Source organism: Dipodomys spectabilis, unplaced genomic scaffold (genome assembly GCF_019054845.1).
Source record: "Dipodomys spectabilis isolate Male_0828 unplaced genomic scaffold, ASM1905484v1 ptg000043l, whole genome shotgun sequence".
Classification (NCBI taxonomy): Eukaryota; Metazoa; Chordata; class Mammalia; order Rodentia; family Heteromyidae; genus Dipodomys; species Dipodomys spectabilis.
In genome coordinates this window covers 15,914,634-15,941,192 of record NW_024870720.1, presented here as the reverse complement: position 1 = coordinate 15,941,192, position 26,559 = coordinate 15,914,634, and the positions used below count along the sequence as shown (strand labels likewise).

Sequence of the window (26,559 nt, the reverse complement as noted above, 5' to 3'; positions counted from 1 at the left end):
GTGTAAATAGTTAGGTTCTATGGAAAGACTGCTAATGGTGCCTCAAAAAGCTCTTTAAAGCCAGTGCTGAAATCGGGCTACTTGATCAAGTTCGTGATACTATCAAGCTGTGATACTATTACTACTTCCCACAAGGAATCCTGTTAGTGATAATCTTCTTTTTAAGTGTCTAACCTTAAAAGGCAACCTCTTGAACGTTCATTTTGTTTTTTTTCCCAAGGTTTTGATTGAACTCTCAGGGCTTCTCACTTGCTCAGTTGGTGCTCTCCTGCATCAGCCATGCCTCTAGACCTTTTTCATTGTTACTTTTGGAGATAGCCTCTCAGGACTTTTTTGCCCAAGCTAGTTTTTGAGCTACAATCCTCCGGATCTCAGCTTTGTGAGCTACAATGACAGGCATGAGCTATTGTTGCCTGACTTTTTAAAGTATTTTGTCTTCATTTGTGGGTATCTTTCAAACCTGTAATAATACACTTTTTATGATGGAGAACTTAGTTTCAAAAATCCGATTTTTTTTTTTGTTAGTATGTACTATACACTAACTGGACATTCAAAGGAAGCTCTTCTTTAGTAGTTAGCTGTCCTTCCCACAATTATTTTGTACAACACTTGGTGATTAGCTGGATTCTTTCAGAGTTACTTCAGATGACCAATTTTACTGTAAACCTCTGTAGTAGCTCAGTAAACAGAATTGTTAGAGCTCTTCTTATATTCTACACAGGAACACCTGGATATTTCTGTGGATCTGGCCTTCATATTGCCACTTGGGTGGAGAATAAAGTTACAATATACTGTAGGTGGCAGTGATCGCTGAAATCGCCATGATAAAACAAGGCAGCCTTATTAGCACATTGCACAGCCATAAGCTCTGAAACTGAACTGCCTGTTCTGACTCCCTGTTGTAGTACCAGTCACCTCTGGATAAGGTCCTCCCCAACCTTGCATTGCTATCTAGTTGCTCACAGATCTATGAAGGCAAAGCTGAGTTTTAGAATACTCAGACTTTTGTTGTAGTTATGCCATCAAGATTTTTTACTTCTACTTTGAAAAATTGGTATATAATCACTAATAAGTTAGAAAGCTTATAATCAGCATAACACACAAGGAAAACCAAGTACTGGTAACACCATTTTTATTTACATTGTTTCTATGTTACATTGTTTATTCAATATAGAAAAAATATGAATACATTGATAGTATTCTCTTTTAATTTGGTAATTCCACATTGTCAAATATTGACTGTTTCTATATTGGGTGTCCTACCCAATTTTTAAAAAAGGAAAAATGGACCTAGCAAATAGTTCTTATTGCATCATGTTATTAATAATAGCAACACAGTATTTCTCTTTCTAAACTTAAAGATTTATGATTTAAACTACTGCCTACTGGCTCAGGGAAATGTTTTAAAAAATAGAAATTAATTCCATCTTTGACAGTTTCAAGGTAAGCATCTTAAAATACCTCAATGACTAAGGAGAAATTTTATATTCCTTATAAAGGGGTCAGGCTGAAAGAAAAGTAGCTGACCCCACAATGGTTCTGGAGATACCAAAATACAAATGGGGACCTAATTATTACCATAATTATGTTTGAGAAGAATCCACACTTCAAAGTCAGGTTTCTTTTAAAAATCCATTTTACGAACAGAATCAATGATTATCTCTTTTGGACATAATACTTTCATTAAATGGGTCAAACTCACAAATCAATGATAGAAAATACAGTACTTTCCATTACTTTTAGTTTACACTATGTACAGAAAGACAAGAGTTATCTCAAGCTAAATCCAGACAAATAGCTCATTAAAAACCAGCATCAGGACTTATAAATAGTGCAGAAAATGCAAATGCCAAGAACACGATGCCTCCTATGATTGTCACTGCAAGAGAAGAGAAAAATGGTTTAAGCAAAATGTTATATAAAAAAAATACGAGGAAGTCAAATTGTTCTCCCCATCTAATAATGTGACCTTGGAAAAATAAAATACTTAGCATTCTTGGCTCATTAAGAGTCAGTTCTGTAGCACTGTCTAAAGACAGAACTACTAAATTGAACAGTGTTAGCAACTGTAGTGAACTATACAGCAGCTCAACTTAAAACCCACATACGAAAAAGGGGCATGGGTCAGCAATACTAACAGTAATCATTTCATCTTTAAACTTCATTTAATGGAATCATAACTGGTCTCTACTTCTGATTCCCAGGTTGTTGAGAAGTAGTATTGGGATTTAACTTGTTAGGCAGGGGCTCTACTATTTGAGCCACACTTCAACGTCTTTTTGTCCTGGTCCTTCTATGCTTCCTCTAGTAGCTGGGATGGGAGCATGCCCAGCTTTTTTATTCAGATGGGGTCTCATGAACATTTTGACCAAGTAGGGCAAGAACAACAAATTCTCAATCTCTTCTGTCTCCCAACTGGCCTTAATGTATCACATCCAGCTGATTCCCAGTCCTGACATTTTTAAGGATTCCTCATATTTCTAGTGGTAATTGTTTTACTGGCTTAAAAATAAATGTACTGGGCTGGGAAGGTGGCTCAGTGGTAGAGAGCTTGCCTTGCATGCTCAAGGCCCTGGGTTCGATTCCTCAGCACCACATAAGCAAAAAGAAAAAAGCCGGAAGTGGCGCTGTGGCTCAAGGGGTAGAGCGCTAGCCTTGAGCTGAAGAGATGAGGGACAGCGCCCAGGCCCAGAGTTCAGGTCCCACGACCGGACCCAAAATAAATAAATAAATAAATAAATGTACTAATAAGTCTGGCACCTAGGTCTCAAAATTGTAATTTTAGGTACCAGGAAGCTGAGATCAAAGGATTATGGTTCAACGTCAGTGTAGGCAGTCAAGTTCACAAGACTCCCTAAAATAACCAGCAAAAACCTGGGCCTGGCTTGAGAAGTAAAATGCCAGCTGAGCAAGCATGAAGTCCTGAGTTCAACACTTCCCCATCCATGGCCAAAAATTAAAACAGCTACCATGAGAACAGCAGTCTGCAGTAATGGATAATGCGCAGGAACTTAAGGTGGTAATTTCAAAGACTAGACAGTATACTTTAAAAGAATTTAAACTAACATCCTACTTCTAATCTCCCAGTGACTATAGAAAGTTAGAGCAAAAGACTGCTTTTTAATTAACCAAAAAACCCTTACCAGTTCTGACGGAGATTTTTTGTGCTATCATTCTTCCTCCAATTACTGCCAAACCCGTACACAAACAATGTCCTACTGTTCCCCCAACTGCTACGCCATAGGGGTCCTGGAAGCAAAGGTAAGTAGCTTTACTTTACTAGCTTAAAATCCAAGAGGAAACTAATCAAAGGAAACCACAGATGAAGCACCAAAAAGCCTAAGTAATTCTCAAAATGCCAGGAGTATTGTAGCTTTGCAAAAAAAGGTGTTAATAACTACCTGAAGGAATATATACCAGTGATACACTGTCAGACTAAACCTCCTTTATGGTATAGTATGACCAACTTCCCTAAGAACAGAAGTTCTGCACCTTAAATGCTTTAGTTTAGTTGGAAACAAATTCATCCCATAAACACATGCTGCCATGCAAAAAGGTAGTTCAATTGGGGGGGAATCTGAAGATTTTACAGAAGATAGCCCAGAAGAGACACAGGTTATTTGTTTGGGGTATGGAACATTCTAAGGAGAAAGCAACAGACCAGCAGTAAGAGACTAGGGAACAATAGCATTTCTAGATAACCAGTGAGGCACAAGAGGCAGCTATCAGATAGGAGCAAGGGGCTGGGAGGTGGTGGAGTCGAGTGCAGGAGCAAAACACTTGCCTGTGATAGTACCAGAGTCCTATCCCTGCTCTGGGAGGGAAAAGATGGGCGCCAGGTCATGAAACAAACTATAAACTTGGGAGTTCAGCTTTGTCTTAAGACACTTGGCTATTTTTTCCCATGGGAATGGTAGAAGACATTTATGCTTTAAAAGTCCAGTGGAGCCAGGCGCCAGTGGCTCACGCCACCTAGCTACTCAGGAAGCTGAGATTCTAGGATCAAAGCCAGCCTAGGCAGGAAAAGTCGACAAGACATCTCCAATTAACCACCAGAAAATCACAAGTGGTACTGTGGCTCAAGTAGCAGAGCACTCACCTTGAGCTGAAGAGCTCAGGAACAGTGCCCAGGCCCAAAGTTCAAGCCCCATGACTGACTCCCTCCCCCCTTCCCTTCACCTCTGCAAAAAAAAAAAAAAAAAAAAGTCAGTGGAATAGGAAGGAGTAAGATAGAGGCAGAGTGGCAGCCCTGGTCAAAAAAAAAAAAAAATGATAGCCTGGACTGGAGTAACAAACTACAGGCAAAGGAAAGCAGATGAATTTGACACATAATGGTGACCAATGAAGAAAATCAGGCATGAAACACGAGTTTCTCTTTAATTCTTTGCATGGGCAATGGTAAGATTGTTATGATTAAAACAAAAGGAAGGCTATGAGTACTGACAGCAAGTGAAGGTAAAGCTCAGGTGTCAGTGGAACCAGATGGCCAATAAGCTAAGAGACCTCAGCACAAACACTGAGAATAGAAAAAGGATATGGAAAATACAACCACAAGGAAAGCAACATTCAAGGGATGACAGGGAGAATTATCCAAAGGAGACTCAAGAGGTGGCCAAGCTGTTGGCCTGTAAGAACCACAGCAGATTTCATCACTGGCTGTCATCCGTTCATGTGAAGCACCACCCAACATCTCTGGAAGTAAGAGTGTTGAGCCTAGTCCTACTCTCCTCAGCCTAGCCCTCTGAGACCGAGAAGCAAGGAAGAGTAGCACTGGAGAGTTGAACTGGGGAAAGCTCTCAGTAAAAATGGAGATGGGTGCCCGGTACAGCACTCACAAACTTGGGCTGGGAGAAGGCAAAGATCTCAGCTACAGGATGGGATATGTGGAATACAGCAGGGAGCTGGAAAGGCCTTGTGCTGCCTTGTGCAGTCAGGCTGTGTGGGGGGTAGGCAGTGTATGTGCACAAAGTGAAAATGGCTTCAAGCATCTACTGGCAGCTGGGAGAAGTATGGGAAGAGTAAAACTACACTGCCCCAAATCTATCGTATGTGAGAAAGTCAAAATGCTACTCCAGAAAGTGGCATCCTTCTATTTGAAAATGATACTTGAAATACATTAAATTGAATAAGACAGTTCCTCTAATGTTTTTCAGTTTGTATATTGTATATAATTTGTACATTGACTTTTTTAAGGTTGTATTATTTAGGTGTTTTCTATGCCCCCTTTTTTGCCTTGTACTCAAAATAACTAGGATTCAGAGAAATCCAGTCTGGGAACACTGTGTTGGAAGCAGAGATAAAGCTGAGATAAAGGGCAATGCATGGCTGGCTTATACAGAGGAAAAAGCAAACATTTTTTTAGTGGATGCTATTTCTGGTCTGTGAGAGCTCTTTAACAACCACTGTGGTTCCCAATAGTGGGGAAGGATGGCAGAATGCTGTGTCAGGGACCACCAGAATCCATGCAGTCAGTCATCTCAACTTTCACATGAGAAAATACAGGAGGCACAGTGAAGTGCTTCCCAAGACACGGCCACATAAGAGAGCGGGCTACATGCGGCGCACCTGAGCTCACCCAGCTGCAAGCACTCACAACCTCCTGGTCACCTCCAAGTCCAAAGTCTGACAATGTGAGAAGCAACAGAAGCCGACAGACAGGTCATAGCCATTAGAAGACATTCTAAACCAAAATGTGTTTTACAGGAATAGAATGAAAAAGACCATTCCAAATTATCTAAGTCCTGGCCTCAAATGCTTTAACTGGAGTCTATGTAAGTATGTTGTTGTGTAGCCATTTCCACGTAAATCCTATTTTTAATCTGAAATAGTACCACTTGATATAAAACTAGGTAAGACCATGACTGGTTAAGTAATGGACAGTACTACAGCTTGAATCCTCTCAGTACATCTTGATAAGCCTGTGTCAATAGTAACCGACAACTTACATTAAGACAGTTATTATTCCTCTCAAAAACAATGAAGGTTTATAAATAAAATACATGTCCTTTTGTGAGCAATAGGGATTGAATTCAGGGTCATGTTGGCAAGTGCTCTACCACTTGAGCCATGCCCCCATCCGTGTTATTTTTTGGTTTTGTTTCAGTTATTTTCATGTAGATGCACAATTCTGTCTGGATAGGTCTCAGACTTCAGCCCTCCTCCTATGTCTCCTATATAACTGGAACTGCTTTCCTTAAGTTTTATACAGTCTTTATATATCTTAAAAGTAAACCACCTTTTAAAATTTCTCCATGTCTGGGCTGGGAAGGTAGCTCAGTGATAGAGCACTTGCCTTGCATCCATGAGGCCCTGGGTTTGATTGATTCCTCAGCACCACATAAGCAGAAAAAAAAAAAAAAAAGCCAGAAGTGGCGCCGTGGCTCAAGTGGTAAAGTGCTAGCCTTGAGCTGAAGAGCTGAGGGACACCGCCCGGGCCCGGAGTTCAGGCCCCACAACCGGACCCAAAAAAAAAAAAATTCTCTATGTCATTAAGATGCTGCTGAAGAGTTAGCATTCAAAGAGCTACACAATTTCTACTCAAGTACAGCAACTCAATTATCTCTTTAGTATAGGAATAAACACTAAATTGTCAAGCCGTCCTTTAATAGTATCATACCAATACATTCTCTTTTTGTTTGTTTGAGAGAGGGTATCCCAAGCTGACCTCAAACTTACCATCCTCATATCTTCACTTCCTGAGAGCTATGATTACAGGCATGTAATCATACCCTCAGCTAACAATTGATATTCCTAACAAGCATACCACGTGAAGCAGAAAAAGGAAAAGAAAAGAACTTAGCAAGAGGGGATCAAAAATTTAAAAGCAGGGTACCAGTGGCTCATACCTTTAATCCTACCTACTCAAGAGGCTGAAATCTGAGAATAAAGGTTTGAAGCCAACTCAGGAAAACCCATGAAATACTTTTTTCTGTTTTTTTCTCTTTTGGTTCTGGGGATCCAACCCAGGAAGATGCACTTGCTAGACAAGCACTTTTCCAGTGAGCTACATCCCAGCCCCTGAGATGCTTTTCTCCAATTAAACATCAAAAAGTCGTAAGTCAGAAGTGGAACTATGGCTGAAGAGGCAGAGTATCAGCCTTGAGTGAGAAACCTAATGGACAGTACCCAGGTGCTGAGTTTAAGCAGTACTGGGGAAACAAAAAACAGACCGATTCACTCTGGACACACGAACTGCAAAGTGGGAGCTAATTTGAGAGGTTGGCAAGATGAGCGATGGCTATCCAAGCAAGGTAACATTGTTTGATGGTAATACAAAAGCAGTCTTCTCTCAAACACTCACCTCTCTAGCTGCCAAAACAATTGTAGTGAGTTGAGAGCGATCTCCCCATTCTGCTAAGAATGTTAGTGTAAGAGCTTGAACAAAAATGGGTGAAATGAAATGCAACCACTTTTTCTGAGGTATCGTTGTGCTTGTACCCGTTTCAACATCTGCTGGTCCATTCAAAAGTTTGGTTCGTTGAAACTAAAACAAATGAAAAATGACATTAATGCCAGCAAGACAATCAAAGTGACATAAAAGCATTTATTTTAAAGTGTTTAAATACCTTGGAATATGCTCCAAAAAAAATGTTGCCCCCAAGTTTCTTCATTCCAAACAAAACTACATTTAGTGATTTATTTGCTGCTCTACATGCTATGGAAGTGACATAAATTTTAACATGGCCCCTGCTTTTCAGGAGCTTATAATCAACATAAGGAAGCCAATGCCATGTCTAGTGTTGTCCTCTGCTTCCTTTACCACATTCACACTGACCTAAGTCTATCACAACCAGATTACAGGAACAGACTCTGCTGGGCACTGATGGCTCAGACCTGTAATCCTAGCTACTTAGGTGGAGCCCTGGCTCAAGTGGTATATCACTAGCCTTGAATGAAGGCTCTGAGGTTCAAGCCTCAATACTGGCAAGTGTATGTGCACGCGTACACAAACACATGAAAATTAGCTCCTCTTGTACAGCCTATATGGCCATTGAAAAACTTTTAGGTAGTTTTTACTCCTCATTATGTGTTTTGGGCCCAGATATTCAATAGACTTACTTCTTCATCTTTCTTCTTTAACTCTGCTTGAACTTCTTCCAGTTCCTCTTGACCCTCATCTGGACTCATCTTTAAGCCTTCCCGTAGCATTCGAATGCCAAAAATGGCAAATAATGCAGTTGAAACATAGTATGTATACACCCGGGGGATGACTGTGGTAGCATAGCCAAACAAAACTGCAAAAAAATGCCAGCGGTGTATCTGGTTAACTGGTATGTTTCACAGAAGACCAAAAAAATGGTTTACTTCAAGAAATTATAATTCACTGTCAAAGAAATCTGGTTCATGTTAGAATCTATGTAATAACTGGAAATAATTGTCCACTAAGAAGTAGACAAGCCTTCTTGAAGATGACACACCTTCCACAAGAACTTTTTTTAAGATTTTTATTAGCAATGCATTAATTGTACCTGGAAAAGTTCATTAGGTCATTTCCATATGTGCATACAATGTACTCCAATCAAACTCACCCTCCATCCTCCCTCCCCATTAAAACAACCTGAACAGATTTCTGTTTTATCTTCACACTTGCATACGTCACCACTCTCACCTACAGCTCAAACTACTCCCTCTGACTAAAATATATGCAGGGTAAGTTTATTACTGCTTTCTACATCTGCTGCCCCCTATTGTTAAACAGCAAGGCTGGGAGGTGGGGGGAAGACGGGAAGTGATGGTAGGGGGAAAACAAAGGAGGAGGAAAACAATGCTTGTTAAGAAACGTACTCATTACCTTGCCCATGTAAATTGTAACCCCTCTGTACAATGTATTTACCCTCCATTACTCTTTCCCTCTTCCTCTCCCTACCTTGTCCCCTCATCAAATAGTCCCACAGTTATAATCAAGTTCTGTTAAAAAGACATATGCCAAGTGTGTGTCTTCCAAGTCTGCAAATGAGCTCACTCAGCATGATCCCCAGTTCCATATACTTTCCTGCAAGTGATAATTTCATTTTTCTTTATAGCTGAATATTCCATTGATACACATGTACCATCATTTTCTTTATCCATTTGTTAGTTTTTAATCACGCAGCTGACTCCATCATTTGGCTGCTGTGAACAAAGCAGTAATAAACATGACATGCAGGTCCTCTTTGCTGTGTTTTGACTGGGCATAGGCCCAAGAATGGTACGACAGTTTCTTTAAGGAACCTTCACACTAATTTCCATATTGCATATACTCACAAGAGCCTTCCGTAATTAAGATACTGAACTTCTCTCCAGATACGTTCAACCTCTGTGTTGTACAAGATACAGTAGTTGAGGGAGGCTGGCTCAGATGCCCTCCAAAGATTACCAAGATTTTATAACACAGAAGCAACAATACATAGGTACATAGGTAACATTTCTTCATCACAAATCCTTTCAATATAAACTTCAACCATGAAGAATCATGACAAGATTCTCATGTAACATGATTCAAACTCTGCCCTTTTAAGCTATTTAAAGTCTATTTTATAAAACTGGAAAAAAAATCTCTAATATGCATGCATACACACACTCACTCACTTTAGGCATATATTTTCTAAGTCCAACCACTACAAGGTCAAGAAATAAAGATTCAGATCATGGGTTCTAATACCATACTCCCCTAAAGAGCTCCACGGAAATGACCAATCCCACAATGGGGCACATTAGACAAAGGATGAGCCTATGGTCTCTTGCTCTACTAAAAAGAACAGAACCAGATGATGCTACAAGGACAGAGGAGGCAAAGCAGCCTGAAAAGGCTCCCAAAACAGCTTACTAACTATAAACTGTTGAAGAAGGAAGTAGTCTATACTGACAGTAAATAGACAAGAAAAAAGAGGGGAAGTTCTCTTATTACAGGGCAATGCCAGAGCTCATCTCTGCATACAGACATGAATTAGAAAGTCATCATTTTGCAATCATCAAGAAAAGGTTTTCTTTCTTTCAACTGCAATTCTATTTTTTCTGAATTTCAAAGTGTTGTACAGGGGTTATAAATAAATGTGAATGGATCTCCATAGTATAAATCTTTTAAACAGTTTAACTGAATGAATATTAGGAAATTGAATCAAGATGGGAAGGCCGGGGTAAGTGGGAAGGTTTATGAATGAAAAAGGGAGCAGGAGACAAATACAGCAAGAATATTCAAGGAACCTATGTGATAAAGGAAGCAGCAAATGTGAAATAGGTCTGGGGAGCAGGAAACAGGCAGGATGTGGGAGAAAGATGGGTGACAAACAGGAAGCTCTGGATACCTGGAAGGTTTTGATCATACAAAAATTATGCTAGATTTATGGGGAATAGGTTATCTGAGCCAATACAGATTACAGGTGGTCCACACCTGTAATCCTAACTACTCAGAAGGCTGAGATCTGAGGCTTTCAGATCATGAGACTATCTCCAATTAACCAGCAAAAACCGACAGAAAGTGGGCTCAAGTGGTAGAGAACCAGCCCTCAGAAAAAAGCCAAGCAAGGGTGCCAAGCCCTGAGTTCAAACCCTCCCCTCAAGAAAAGGTATTTGTATTGTCTAAAAGTATCTTCCCAAGGGCTGGGGTATTAAGTATAAAGGAAGACTGTATAAAGGAGAAGGGGACTTTCAAATGAAGTCATTTGTACCTGCCCCTTCAAAAGTAACTACAGGGGGCTGTAAAGGTGGCTCAGTGGTAGAGTGCTTGCTTTGTATATATGAAGCCCTGGGTTTGATTCCTCAGCACCACATAGCAGAAAAAGCCAGAAGTGGTGCTGTGGCTCAAGTGGTAGAGTGCTAGCCTTGAGTTTAAGAGCTGAGTAACAGTGCCTAGGCCCAGAGTTCAGGTCCACCACTGACAAAAAAAAAAAAAGTAAGTAAAGCCACCAGGTGCCAGTGGCTCACGCCTGTAATCCTGGCTACTCTCAGGAGGCTAACATCAGAAATCTAAGGATTACAGTTTGAAGCTAGCCCAAGCAGGCGGCAGGAAAACTCCATGAGGTTGTTACCTTCAATGAACCAAAACATGCTGAAAGTGGAGCTATGGCTCAAGTGGTAGAGTGCTAGCCTTGAGCAAAAAGAGCTCAGGGACAGAGCCCAAGCCAGAGTTCAAGTCCCAGTACTACCACACACACACTCAGTAAAGCTGAGAAGTCGAGGGGAAAAAAAGTTCATAAGCATGGTTACTTGATGTACCTGATACCATGCTTGTCCACCTTCTACCTGGACAGGAACTTGTATCCTTGCCTTCCTTTCAACCACTGTTTGATAGCTCCAAGAGAAGCCAGGTGTTCCTCCTCTTCGCTGGCCTTTACAGTTAATGTTTTAGCCAAGTTTGTTTCCAGACTATAAAACTAAATAAAGCTGACACAACTTAAGAGTTAACTCAAAGGTAAAAATGATTAAAGGCATATACTTCAAAACAGGATATCCTTGATATCCTAACTACCACACATGTTCCAGACAACTTAGCCAGTATAGTTGAGTCCAGACCAACGTAACACATGACTACACAGGGAGTCTTCTACCTGCAAAATCCTCTAGATTCACATGGTTTTGAACATAAAAAACCAATAGTGTTTTAGTACTGTTACCTAATTATGATCATCTGTGGAGGGAAAAGAATTCTGTTGCTCTATACACCTCTCAAGCTCTCTGTATCTACAGTTAACAAAAGTAAGGACTTCAGACCTAGGCCTATATTCCAGGAAGTAGTAGCCAAAGACTGACTTCAACTTACCAGCCATTAGAACATTGTAGATTCCCTAGAATATTTTAGAAACTTGAGTGCCTGAGTGGGGAATACTACTAGGTAGCAGCTAGCTATGAGCAAAGGGATCTTAAAATGGAAGATGGGAAGGTCTCCTAGAGAAAATGTGTAATTAAACTTTACAACCAAGCTAGATGGCACTAAGATTATGGAATGTACAAAATGCATTTCTTGAGTACTATGTCCACCTAAGGATTAATGGGAGACTTCATATCAACCTATGGTAGGTCAACAAATAGATGTGAAACAATGGATTTTTAACTTACTTAGCTAGGCCAGTGAACCATGCCCCAGAAGTCAAATATAATCAAGTTACTCCCTGTTGGGACAGTGAGTCAACCCAGAGGGTTCTGGAGAAGGACTTAACATACTTAAAACTGTGTGGTGGTAAAAATCATTGCTATTCTTCACCTAGAGATGACCTGTTTTCTGTCTATTGAAAGTATATTCCTTTCCTAACTTTCCTATCACACTAAAAGGCACTCTAGAAAGAGACAGAAATCAGCAAGTAACAAAGATACAGGAAGAAAGTTTCTGAAGAAGAAAGTTAGAGAAAAAAAGAAATGGTTTAGAGTGAAAAAGTATTTGGGGGCTGGGAAGGTGGCTCAGTGGTAGAGTGCTTGCCTTGCATGCATGAAGCCCTGGGTTCGATTCCTCAGCACCACATAAGCAAAAAGAAAAAAAAGCTGGAAGTGGCGCTGTGGCTCAAGTGGTAGAGCTAGCCTTGAGCTGAAGAGCTGAGGGACAGCGCCCAGGCCCAGAGTTCAGGCCCCATGACCAACCCTCCTCCCCCCGCAAAAAAAGTATTTTATAAAGTACACTTTATCTTAAAGGATTGTTCCTGACTGGTAAAACAGTAGGACAAAAATACTCTGCCCAGAATTGGTTGTGAAGGGTATAAGTAGATCTCAAGAAGTCTGTGAAATATGGAGCTTAGGAAAGTTAATGTGTTAGTGATTAAGTTGGCTGTAATTTTAAAAGCTACCAAGCCGGGTAACGGTGGCACACATCTGTAATCCTAGCTACTTGAGGCTGAGATCTAAAGATCAGAGTTCTAAGCCAGCCAGGGCAGGGAAGTTTATAAGACTCTTATCTCCAATTAACCACCAGAAAACCAGAAGTAGAGCTGTAGCTCAAAGTGGTAGAACACTAGCCTTGGGCAAAAGAGCTCAGGGATAGTGCCCAAGTCCTGATTTCAAGCACTATGTCTGCCAAAAAAGAAAAAGAAAAGGAAAAAGAAAGAAAAAAAAAAGAGAAAGGTTTTAAAGCCAGGCACCACTGGCTCACACCTATAATTATTGCTTCTCAGGAAGCTAAGATCCGAAGATCATGTTTTTTTTTTTCAAAGATCATGTTTTGAAGTCATCCCTAGCAGAAAAATCAATTAAGACTATTATCTCCAATAAACCACCAAAAAGATGGAAGTAGAGCTGTAGTTCAAGTGGTAGAGCAATAGCCTTGAGCAAAATAACTCAGGGGCAGCATATAGAACCTGAATTCAAGCCCCAGCACTGGCACAAAAAAACAAGAAAACCCTCCAAGTGATAGCTGTCAGAGCCCCACAGCTAGAGGGAGAGAGAAGGTATGGAGAACTGAGGAGCCAGCCAGGCTTCAGAGCAGAGAAGAGGCATATAAACACAACGGTTTTCCATGTCTTCTCAAGCCAGAAGTTTCAGCAATACCTTCTCTGACACACTGCAAACTCATTCCAAATAAGTGATAACCACTGTGTAAAGTTCTCTCCTACTTCTCTAACATTTACTTCTGAAGAGAAAATTACGTTTTGCTTTTTTTTTTTAAGTCAGTCATGGGGCTTGAACTTAGAGCCTGGGTGCTGTCCTTGAGCTCTTCAGCTCAAGGCTAGTGCTCTACCACTTTGAGTGACATTTCCAGTTTTCTGACGGTTAATTGGAGATAGTCTCACGGACTTTCCTGCCTGGGCTGGCTTCGAACCATAATCCTCAGATCTCAGCCTCCTGAGTAGCTGCGATTATAGTACGTTAGGTCCCAAGTTCATGCCTCACACCCCCCCAAAAAAGGTAAAAGACCGCTTCAAGAATTTATGTTCCCTTCGCTGTTTAATAGATTCTGGAACATAAATCAAATCCCATGGTAACTAGTCAAATGATTCAATAACTCAAATGTTCTATACCAGGCCTTTTCTGGTAATTGAGCAAAATCACCAGAGGCAAAGCACACTCACCTGATAAGCAGGTCATCAGCGCCAAGGCAAGCATGGCTCCAGCCATAACAGTCAAGCGGTTATAGCGCATGGCCATGATGGCAGCTATGAAGAATGTCTTGTCACCCAGCTCAGACACGATGATTACTGATATGGCAGCGACAAATGCGTGGATAAAGCCCAGATTGGTTTGGGCTGCTGGATCTTCTTTATTTGTATGAACTGGGGCTGCTGGTGTAAATCCTTTCTGAAATTTAAAAATAAATTTACTTTCTGAAAAAAATGATTATTTAAAATTACTGTATTCTACATGTGAATTACTCAGTTTATTTTATTGCAGCCTTTACATGTATTTTCTATCTTATTTTAAAAACCATGAGTAATGACAGTCACCTTTGAAAATAGGTGCTAAAATTCAGATTTACACAGAATTCTTCAAAACAATTTAGAATATAAATTAGCTATGCTCATACACTAAAATCCTCTTATTTTTTAAATGTCTCATCTAAGATTTAGTCCTTATCTCTCAACCTTTTCCTAGTGTTCTGTGTGGAAGATCCAGCTATGTTTATCAAACATACAAGTAACGTAAGAGACATTTCACTGACATTGTAAAGGACAAAGTAAGATCCAGAAAGCTCTCAAAGGCTAGAACAAGAGTTGCCTGTAGCTAAGAGGAAGTTTAAAACAGCAAGGTATATAGATGGCCCTAAAATGAAGTCTAAAAATACCCTAGAAAGTAATGTGGACTAATAAAAAAAGACAAAGCTGAGTCCAAGATAGACATGTGACAACTCTCGGCGTCAGTAAGCAGTGTGGTGCTTGCCGCTCAGCCTTCTAAGTTCCAGACAGCTCGGGGCCCCAGACTGTAAGAAGACACTGCAGATCCTCTGCCACAGAAAACAATGCTAAAGCCTGGGTTCAGCAAACCATCCATGAGGCCAAACCCAGCCTGTCTTGAGCTGAGAATGTTGTTTACATTTTTGCAGATTATAAAAACAGAGGGAGGAAATCAGGTGAGGAAGATTATACAAGGAAGATCCTATGTATGCTGCATAGGCATGTCTACAAAATCTAGTTATTGTCTGGGCTCATTACTAAAAATGTTTGCTAGCTTGAGTTCTAAGGCAATCATGAGAGACCAGTCAGAAGAAGGGAGAGAACTACTGTGTTCCAGTAAACTGAGAAAGTATGTATCTCACTCTATCCACTGGGTCCTGAGAGAGAGTTAAAAAGGTGTTGACAGGCTTTAGGTTACTTAATATGGAAAAAAAAGATTCCTATCTCAAGTCCCCTGAAGCTAGAATGAGCTGTAAGAGAAGGTGGTTAGCTCACTGCTCAACAACTTAGTTCCAAAGAAAGAAACTAGACAGCACACTATTCTTGAATAGGGTGACTTTCTTGAAAAGGGTGACTATGTCTCAAAGGTGGTACAAGGTGACATTGGGTGACATTTTTCATTACTACAATTGAAGGGGAACTACTGACATCTAATGGGTAGAGGCCAAGATGCTACTAAGCACCCTCCCATGCATGGGACAGTCCCAGACACCAAGAATTATCCTATTAACCCAAGAAAAAACCCTAGGCAAGATCAATCACTTTCATTTTTGGGAGGGGGCTGTCTGGTCGTGAGGCCTGAACTCGGGGCCTGGGCGCTGTCCCTCCTTCAGCTCAAGGCTAGCGCTCTACCACTTGAGCCACAGCACCACTTCCAGCCTTTTTTCTTTCTGCTTATGTGGTGCTGAAGAATCGAACCCAGGGCCTCAGGCATGCAAGGCAAGCGCTCTACCACTGAGCCACCTTCCCAGCCCCAGGATGAATCACTTTCAAAGGTCTCTTCCAAGCCTAACAAATTATCCTTCAGTTTGCTTTTGTTTGTAAGTAGTTGTATAGAGGTTTCAACCTGTGAGTTTGTAGATACAATGCATGTTGATCAATGTCACCCCTTTCTCTTTAATTTTTAACTTTGTCCATCTTTGGAAAGCTAAGAGACAAAAAATAAAATCCTGAGAACATGCTTTATACAATATAAAAACCTGTTACACATATTACTGGACTTTAAAATAACCAAAGTATAGAACAAAAACATTTAAGCATTAGACTTTTAAGTAAATAACAGTGGCTTGAACTCAGTGCTGTTCTGGCCATTTTCAGTCACTGCTAGCACTTTAGCACTTTGAGCCCCAGCATCACTTCTGGTTTTCTGATGGTTAATTGCAGGTAAATGTCTCATGAACTTTCTGCCCCAAATGGCTTTGAACCTTGATCCTTGGATCTCAGCCTTCTGAGTAGCTAGGATTACAGGCATGAATCAAGCTTAGAATTTCTTAAGTTTGGGCTGGGAAGGTGGCTCAGTGGTAGAGCGCTTGCCTTGCATGCCTGAGGCCCTGGGTTCGATTCCTCAGCACCACATAAGCAAAAAGAAAAAAGCCGGAAGTGGCGCTGTGGCTCAAGTGGTAGAGCGCTAGCCTTGAGCTGAAGAGCTGAGGGACAGCACCCAGGCCCAGAGTTCAGGCCCCACGACCGGACCCAAAAAAAAAAAAGGATTTCTTAAGTTCAAGCCCCATGACCAACCAAAAAAAAATAATTCTTGAGCCACCTTTAGTTCAGGTCTGTTGTTGATTAATTGGAGGTAGAGTCTTGAGGACTTTCCCACCTGCGCCAGCTCCAAACCTAGATTCTCAGATCTCTGCATTTTGAGTAACAAGTATTAAGGCAGATGTTTTTAAAATCCAATTAACAGGGTCACTGGGCACGGGGCATTTCCTTGTCTAATCCCCTCCCTAGTGAGGTAGGAATTAATTTCACAGGGTCTTGAATTAAAATTGTCTGGGTTCATATCAAAGCATTACCAATGACTGTATGACCTTGGGCCTGTAAGGTAAGAAAATGTTCTGTGTGACTCAAAGTTCATCTGTAAAGTACTACACCTCACATGACTGTTTTGAGGGTTGAATGAATAAAGTCCTTAGGACATCCTAGCACATATGTTCTTATAGCACCACATAAGACCAACTTATTAATCTCCCTGAAACTAATTACTTCATATCACTTAACTGTTTAAGAAGCAGTATCATTTTATACTTCAACATAAAATTCAACACTTAATTCTGGAAACTATCCCATACTTCCCAAAGCACACATTAATTCCAAAAACAAACCTACTACTCCCTCCTGGGCAAGCTACAGCAGCACTGTTTTAACAGAAAATGCAAACCACCAAAAAACAGCCATGTAAGGCAACTTCACATTTGCTGGTAGTTAATTACTGTTTTATGAAGCAAAAGTAAGTTTAAATTGGGTTAAAAAAAAAATCAACCCAATACACTCAATCACAGTATTTTCTAACATAACTAATAAATTTGGGGGGTTTCTCCCTACCCCTCTCTTCTATATGGTCGTTATGTAGTCCAGACTGGCCTCAAACTTGTGATCCTCCTGAGTCCTGGTGGCATGTGCTACCATCACACCTGACTTTAATGAAGCATGTGAACATGCCTTGTCTACATACTGTTGTCAAACTTGTATCTGCTCATTACACAAAGCTCATGTCTATAGTTTTGGGCTTCCTTCTCTTCCTACCTCATTTTCCCCTGGTTCATCTGGATTCCTCCAGACTGAACTCAAGGAGAACCACTTGAACAAGGCCTATCCTAGTAACTACCCCTTTTAATGATCCTGTTCCCCGCTCCCCCAAATACAATTGTGTGAGTACTGTGGGCAAAGAGTCATGGCAGAAACAAAGTCCAAGAAAGAAATATTCCAGAGTTGCATTTCGTATGTGAAACACATATAAATGTAATGCTATCATTTGCAGTAAAATGAGACAACCAATAGGGAACTGTTAGATGGTAAATCCATTACCATTTAAACTGCAGGGTTAAAAGTCTACAAATGTCCTAGACATACTAACATGAAAAATCATTACAATATTTGAGCTGAAATGTTTTATGTATGCAATCTATAGAGAATAATATGTATGTATGCAATCTAGACAGACTATAGAATATATATATTTACATATATATATTCTTTAGGAGTAAGGGAAACAGAAAAGCAAACTGAAATAGTATGCACATGATTATAAATGCTCATCAAATCTCAACAAAGAGTAAAAATAACAGTTTACAGGGAAGAAACCAGAACAACCAGAATTGGTGTCAATAAACTAAAGAAAAAAAAAATTAGTGCTGGGCACTGGTGTCTCATGCCTCTAATGTGAGGCTGTAATCAAAAGACTGAGATCTGAGGGTCACAGTATGAAGCCAGCCTGGGCAGAAAAGTCCCTGTGTGACTCTCATCTCCAATTAGCCACCCAAAAAATGGATAGTGGAGCTATCGCTCAAAGTGGTACAATGTTAGCCTTGAGCAAGAGCTCAGAGACACACCCAGGCCTGAGTTCAAAAAAATAATATTTAATGGCCTCATCAACCAGTTTCTATAGTAATTATTTAACTCTACCTAAAACTTCAGAGTAATTGTAGATAACTTAAATGACAGTGGCTCTGTTCCAGTTAACCATTCTGAAAACAGAATGAGGAAACCTGTTAAAATGTTTTAAGAAGGATGAGGGAAATGAGGGAGAGTGATACTGGGGTAAGGCTAACCAGGACACATTGTAAACATGTGGTTATGTCATAATAAAACCACCTACATACAACCATTGCATGCTTTATATTTTTTTTAAGTGGGAACCAAAATAGGGTGAAATGAATAGCTTTTTTCCCCCTTTCTCCAAACAGGAGAAATCTGTGAACATGTGTAAGCAGATAGGAAGCAAACACTAAAAAGGAGAAAGTACCAGAGGAACAGAATATGGAATCAGAAGATATGGAAAGATGGTAGCTTTGTTGAAAACAAGAAGGCAGAAAGTATGAGCATAGCAGCAAATATTGAGACTCATAAAGGAGAAAGGTCAGGTGCAGAATGCAATTCCAATTGTGTTTCTCCAGTGTTACATCACAGGAAGTAACAAAATACTAGGGGCTCTCCTCATATAAACACCACTGCCTCAGTAGGTTAATGCCTGAAACAGGAACTGCATCTTTTCTTTCTTTCTTCCTTTTTTTTTTGTCGGTCATGGGGCTTGAACTCTGGGCTTGGGCGCTTTCCCTCAGCTCTTCAGCTCAAGGCGAGCGCGCTACCACTGGAGCCACAGTGCCACTTCCGGTTTTCTGCTGGTTTATTGGAGATAAGAGTCTCACGGTCTCTCCTGCCCGGGCTGGCTTTGAACTGTGATCCTCAGATCTCAGCCTCCTGAATAGCTAGGATTACAGGCATTGAGCCCCCTGCACCCAGCAGAACTGCGTCTTGAAAACAGGATCAGCAACCTGAAACTTAAAAACAAATTTTTTTTAAAAAAAGGTAAAACTCTTCTGAAAATCAGCTTTAATTCCAAAGTAAAAAACTATATATACAAAGTATCCTCATTTAAAAAGTATTCTTTTGTACTTACATGATCCTCAAGAGAAAATAACAGAAAGAAAAGCAATTCTTCTCCAGAGTTCAGTGAGCACAAATGACTGCATCAACAGAAATGCTAAGCAATCTCCAACTACATATGCTGGAACTACAGAAGATGCTTGCTTTGAAACAAAATCTACAGCTTGCTATCAAGACTGATGTCCCTGCATAAAAGCAAAAACCAAATGAGAAGTAGTATTTAAAGATAAAGGAATCAGGAAAATCAGGGCGAGCTCAGGACTAGCTTCTCTCCTACATTACTGATAGGAAGTCAGAAGAAACCTTTTTCAGAAATTACAAAAAGTGTACACAAAAATATACATATAACTGGGAAGGGGAAACAAAGGGGCTACAATGCTTGATAAGAAATGTACTCATTATCTTGCCCATGTAATTGTAACTCCTCTGTACAGTATTTTCACAATAAAAAAAATTAAAATATATATATATACATATAACTTTAAACAATGACTATGGATAAAAGATCAGGTTCAAGCTGGGCACTAGTGGCGTATGCCTATGAGGTGGAGAATCTGGAAGCTTATGGTTCAAAGTCAGTCAAGGGAGAAAAATGTTCAAGACTGGTCTCCAAATGAATCAGCAAATCAATCACCTGGTGGAGGTGCTCAAGCCATGCAGGGTCAAGTGAGCAAAGAAGCAAGCTGGGCAAGCCTGAGGCCACAAGGACAAACCCAATGCCATAAAAAAGGACATCGTTTCAAAGCTGCATAAAAAGTAACCATATAACATTTTACTACAAATTTGTTATATCTTGGTAGAGGATTATCCTATTAATTCTTATTATATCCAATAATGACACCTTTTACAAATTGAGTACCATAACTATAATTTCATTCAGAAGAGGTCATTAGGAGATCTCAGAATCAGGAGGTTGAGCTGAATAGAAGAGGACAGTGACCCAATAAAAATGAAATAATGCAAAAAAAAAAAAAAATGAAATAATGCTTAAAAGATTCTGTGCAAGGTCTTCACACAGTTAATAAGTAAAAGAAAGGTCAAGAAACAGGTAAAAAATAGGAAAACAAGAACCTATATTGGATCAGGTAATAGGATTTTGTGGCTTTAGCAATAGTGCTATGCAGAATAGTTCTTTGGAGTTCCTGAATATTTCGAAATACACTGTAAATTGCTTTTATTAAATCTAACTGATCTTCCCCAACTAAAGGAATTTGTTTTCTACATACATTCTATGCCAAAAGAAGGAAAAAGGAGGGGGAAATAAACCTACAAAACTAAAGTGGGTTGGGAAGGTGGCTCAGTGGTAGAGCGCTTGCCTTGCATGCATGAGACCCTGGGTTCAATTCCTCAGCACCACATAAGCAGAAAAAAAAGCCAGAAGTGGCGCTGTGGCTCAAGTGGTAGAGCACTAGCCATGAACTGAAGGACAGCGTCCAGGCCCAGAGTTCAGGCCCACAACCAGACCAAAAAAAAAAAACAAACAAACTAAAGTAAGGTCATCAGAAACATAAACTCCATAGAAAGGATCCAAGTGATCAATAATACTTTTCTCATGAGTTTGTAAATTCAGGTTATTCATGACTATCAGTTCAGAGTTAACTTAAACTTCCAAACAGCTAATATTATAAACTTCTCTTTAACCTAACTAAAGAAAGGGAAAGAATGTTAAATGTATGTAGATGCCCCGTTTGGATATTTGGCCACTTCACTTTAAAGTGCCCATCATGATACAGATTCATGTTCATAATCTTCTACCCAAATGCCAATCAGCACCAAAAAAACATTCAACCAAGGGAAAGAGGAAGTATGGAGACTGATCAAGGCAGTAAGGTTGATGGGATACATTGTTTGTATATATGGAAATGTCACAATGTACCTCCCTTTGTACAATTAATATATGGAATACTTTGTACAATTAATATATGGAATAATTTTTTGTTGTTGTTGGTTGTGGGACTTGAACTCTGGGCCTGGGCACTGTCCCTCAGCTCTTCAGCTCAAGGCTAGCATTCTACCACTTGAGCCACAGTGCCACTTCCAGCCTTTTCTGCTGATGTGGTACTGAGGAATCGAACTCAGGGCCTCATGCATGCGAGGCAAGCACTCTACCACTGAGCCACCTTCCCAGCCCCTGGGAAGCAAAGCACATCAGGCAAGAAACTTGAAATATTCAACAATGCTGAACCCTTCCATAGATGGCTATCAAACTGTATCCTTTGATCATCTTATATCACTGCAAATAACATATATTGCAGTTTGAAAAACGTGAAAGAAAAAAATCCTTCAACATCTGCAATTAAAGTTTTAAAAAATGAGCCATATAGTTAGGCTAAAATGTAATTAAAACCAGATTATTCTGTTCTGCATCTCTAGTTTGAAAGACATGGATCCTTAATACTATATAAATGTGATAATACTATAGAAATGATTTGTTTCTACCATGACCTTTATTTTGCATGGCTAGATTTTTTTCCCAGCTTCCTAAGAACACAGTAACCATAGGCACTATTAATAGTTCTGTCACTACTTCTATCTTAAAAACTCACACTAAGACTAAAGCTTCATTGAAACCCTTAGGAAGTTACACATTCATAAATCCTATTATTACAGTTATCTAACCCCACATATTACTGCTTTAAAATAAACTTCTGACACTGAGTTAAATGGCAGCAGGCTAAATGATAAACACTAAGAATAAAGTTCATGAGTCAGCATTTCAGTTCAGTTTCTGAAGTGGATGTGTGAAGCAAGGACAGACCAGCAGAAGTGCCAAACGTGGCCATCTGAATAGCAGCATCACTCCTGACCTGTGACTGGGAGAGGCTGGGTAGGCAGAGGTAAAGGACTAGGAGCCTTATCTCCCCATTTCCCTCACAGCAGGAGCCTAGAGCATCTCCCCCTGGAACATGACCACCCATCTCATAAGCCTCTGACTTCTGTTAACACAGGACATTTGTAAACCCTTGTTTAAATGCCTTCTGCCACTGTGTTTTTCAACTTACCATGAGTCAATTTTACAACAACTATCTAATAGATTCAAACTAAAATTACTAAACATTACCCACTAGTGGGTAGAATCACATTTCAGGCAGACATGATAAAAGTCTAGTTTTTCCTAATTTAATCTAGTGGATCTTTAAGCAACATAAGCAAGCAAAGACAAAAGGATGGAAGGAAGGGAGAGAAAAAAAAGAGGAGAAAAGACACTTTTGCAAAAAAACTATTATAGTTTTTGCTCTGAGTTCATTTTACAGCCAATCGTTCCAAAGAGAAATTTAATCAACAACAGAAACTTGGATACTTTATTTCATTCATAGAAATTTAACAAATTTAAGAAATTTAATAAATACCAATGCAAGGTTTTCAAGAAAAAGAGAAAGCTGAAAAAGATATGCCCGTGCTCTTAAGACACTAAAAAAGCGACAGGAGAAGACAAAACAGGTACACAAATCCTAAGAACCCAAAGCAGCAGGTCTAAATGTAACCAAGAGAAAAGCATCAGTAACCTCAACCATTAAAATCCATCAATAATAAGTTATTCACAGTAAAAAAGAGTTCTGGTATGATATAATGAATACTAAGAAGGATAATAACTCAGAAATCTGGACTCTAGTCATCACTTTGCAAATGAAGATTTTTTTTTCATGAACAGGAAACGGCACCTGCTCTACTTGCTTAACTGCTGTGAGGATGAAATCAGCTCACAGAATCTTAACTTCACAATAATTAAGTCTCCTCATAGGTGGCCAGTTATTCTACTTCTTCCGGAGTACTTCCAGTTAAGGAGAATTTCATTATTTCTCAAGATCTGTTACTACATTCTGGACAGCTCTGATACTTAGAAAATTCTCCCTGTGTGAAACCAGTCTCTTGGAACACTCCATCTTCTGGTACTACAGGGAAAAAGGAAAACATGAAGCAACTGGAAAGCCAAAGTAACCATTTCCAATAGTCTGAATAAAGGAAAAGACACTTTTGTCAGAAAAAGAAGTCCCTTTTAACAAGGAATTTTAGGAAAGGCTCCCACAAAGCAGGCATACACTGTTCTTGAAGATGAGAAGAGTTCTGACTCGTGGGGCTCAAGCTAGGAGCTTCATACAAGTCTTTTGTTTGGGAGACCAACAAGAGAGCACATGAAAGAGAGGAAAGAAGTTCAGAAATCTGGGAGTCAGAATTGGAAATGAAGAGAATCCAAGATGGGGGGGGGGGAGGGATTTCAGAACTGCCAAGTGAGTGTGCCTATTAACAACGACTAAGAAGTTTAAAAAAAAAAATCTTCTGAGAGAAGGACAAACGAAATACAGGACTTAGGTATACTTATAAATGCAGTTTTGGCATCGACACTGTCATACTGATTATTCCTCTGCCTTCCAAAGGCCACTTTGTGCAAGCCAAAGCACGTTTTCCAGAAAAGTGAGAATCGCAGTGAACAATCCATATGCATTGTACTTGGCAAAAAAACCACAGGGTGTGCCGGGCTGAGTCTGGATGAGCATTCGGGGGAAGGGGGAGGGAGGTAGGCTGTTTCCACAAAGCAGGGGCCGACGAGATCATTCTCAGGGAATACAAAAGAACTTTCTACGCTGCAATGCTCAAGAAAGAGAGAGAGAAAGAGAAAAAGAAAGAGAGAGAGAGAGAGAGAGAGAGAGAGAGAAAGAAAGAAAGAAAGAAAGAAAGAAAGAAAGAAAGAAAGAAAGAAAGGAAGGAAGGAAGGAAGGAAGGAAGGAAAGAAAGAAGAGAGAAGGAGAAACTTTCTACTTGGGATGAGTATGTCCAGTGGGGCACATCTGGTCCCTGGGACGCTGACCCTGGAGCAGCATCTCGACGCTCCGGGCTCCCGGCGGGGCTCTGCGTCTCCCTTCCCCCATACGGAGCTGGGCGAGGCCAGGCCTCACCGGGAAAAGGGCGCAGGCGGTCGCCTTCCTCCGGCGAGCCTGGGCCGACTCCCCGCCCCCTCCCCCTCTCCGCGTCGCCCCTCCCCCCTGCCCGCGCCCGGACGGAGGGCGGCGCCCCGAGGCTGGTACCGAGGCCTCGCCGGCCGCTGCCCCCGCCCCATCCCCATCCCCGTCGGCTCACCTCAGCCCTGGCGGGCTCGGGGCCCTGCCCGGCCGCGGGCTGGGGCTGCAGCTGCTGGGCGGGCGCCGGGGGCTCCTTGTTCCGGTGGCTGAGGTCTTCATCCGGGCCCGCCCGGACCCCGATCGGGGCCCACAGCAGCGGAAGCAGCAGGAGCAGAAGCAGCCGAGGCGCCGAGGCTCGACCGCTCCCCCGGGCCGCGGCCGCCATCCCGCCCGCCGAGCCCGCCGCGCACCGGCGCTGCAGGAGGAAGTGCGGGAGACTGGAAGCCTCGACCCCCGAGCCACCCAGTCCGTCACGCCTCGCCGCCGCTCAGCTAGCGGCCCACACCATGCGGGAGACCGGGGAGAGAGGCGCGAGGCCGGGGCAGGCCCTCGTCGGCAGCCGGCCGCGAGGGGGACACTCCTCTCCGCGGCGGCCACACGACTCCTCCAACGGCCTCGCCGCAGCCCGTCCCCAACTCCCCCATGCCCCGCCCCCTGGACATCCCCTTCTCCCATTGGCTCTGCGTCGGCCTCGACGTCGTGACGTACGCGAGCAGGTTGAGGTGCGGCTCTCTCGCTCCTCCCATTGGACCCGGCGGGCCCCTTCTATTGGACACCGCGCGCCTGGTAGGTGCGGGGCCCGGTCCTCTCCCCGCATCCTTCCAGATCCCAGCCCGCGACCCCCTTTCTGCTCTGGGCCTCACCGTCCCAGGACTGCAGGGCTATTACTTCTGCTCCTTCCTGAGCCGTGGCCCTAGTGTACGGACTCGCCTCTCCCCACTTTTAGTCTTTATTAGAAGTCAGATGAGTCCCAGCGCCCAGACGTACGTGGCAGTTGCTTGCAGGCGCTGCCACACCCATCTGGATTCGTCCGCCCCGGGGATTCTCTGCTCCCAGACCTGCTGCCGAGAACGTGCTCTAGGTGTCGACTGCTTTTCATTTCTTAAACCTCTGAAGTGTGACTTGGAAACAGCGTGAATAATTCCAACTGTTGTTGTAAGATTCTGTTTTGCCCATAAATACCCCCCCCCCAGACCCAAGGCATCTAACATTTATCCTTGTATGCCTGTAGTTTGGGTTGTCCTGGCTTTGTGCTGTATCTTGAACCGACCCCTTCTGTTGTTGGGCTTTTGAACTTGAGTGTTTAGGACTTTCGCAGGAAAGTCCTAGTGTGGGAAAGATCAGGAAAAAAAAAAAAGGGAAGCGTAGTTGGTTATGCTCTATTTTATCAACAGAAAACCTGAGCGACATAATCTCTAGAAGAGAGAGGAGGGGGGTAAGGAGGGAGGGAGGAAGGGAGAAAATGAACCGAATACTGCCAGGCAGTATTCTAATCACTTTGCATATATTTGCATTTATTAAATATGTGCTCTGAAGCCAGGCGCTGGAGCCTCATGCCAGTAATCCTAGCATCTCAGGTGGCTGAGATCTGAGGATCGCAGTTCAAAGCCAGCTGGGGCAGGAAAGTCAGTGAGGCTCTTATCTCCAATCAACTACTCCGAAAAGGCCTGAAGTGGCACTGTGGATCAAGTGGTAGAGCGCTTGTCTTGAGCACAAAGAAGCTGAAGGACAATGCCAAGGCCCTGAGTTCAAGCCACAGGACCAGCACAAGAAAAAAAAAATCTGTACTTTGTAAATCTAAGGAACTAAATCTACCGGAACATGAAGGTTATCCTTGCTTGTGACAAGGTGGAGAAACCTACTTTATGTTCACTGAATGTGCCATATGATAGAGTTAATGAAGCTGTTATCCATTGTAAAATTGGGCTCCAACCTCCAAAATCTGTCCAGGAAGACCTTCCCAAGTCTTCTCCAACACTTCCCCTCACAGAACTCAAATTTCTTCGTTCTTGCCATAGCTTATACATGATTCAGGCATGGTCTGCAAAGAAGGCTGGAGGGCCAATGGGAGGGACTAAAGGGAGTGGCTCAGTCTAAAAGACAGGAAGAAGGACTCCTGTGACAAAATGCTCTGGGGCCCTAATTCCTGGAAGATGCTTAGCTTGTTTCCTGGGCTCTCTTAAAGGAAGGGCTCCTGGCTGAATTCCAGTCACTTCACCTAGATGAGGCAGAGACTCATGAGCCCATGAGTAAAATGCTGTAAAATG

At 41.7% G+C, this 26,559-nt stretch overlaps 1 protein-coding gene across 1 annotated transcript; it reads right to left on the bottom strand.

The window, feature by feature from the left end:
- Positions 1–1,115: 1,115 nt before the first annotated feature.
- On the bottom strand, positions 1,116–24,913 carry Tmem165 (transmembrane protein 165). The gene is made up of 6 exons (XM_042678301.1): positions 24,471–24,913; positions 13,971–14,196; positions 8,059–8,234; positions 7,301–7,483; positions 3,144–3,249; positions 1,116–1,879 (listed from the first exon to the last, which is right to left on the bottom strand). Exons 1-6 carry the CDS (start codon positions 24,675–24,677, stop codon positions 1,803–1,805), a joined length of 975 nt encoding a protein of 324 aa, XP_042534235.1. The 5' UTR covers positions 24,678–24,913; the 3' UTR covers positions 1,116–1,802.
- Positions 24,914–26,559: the final 1,646 nt, after the last annotated feature.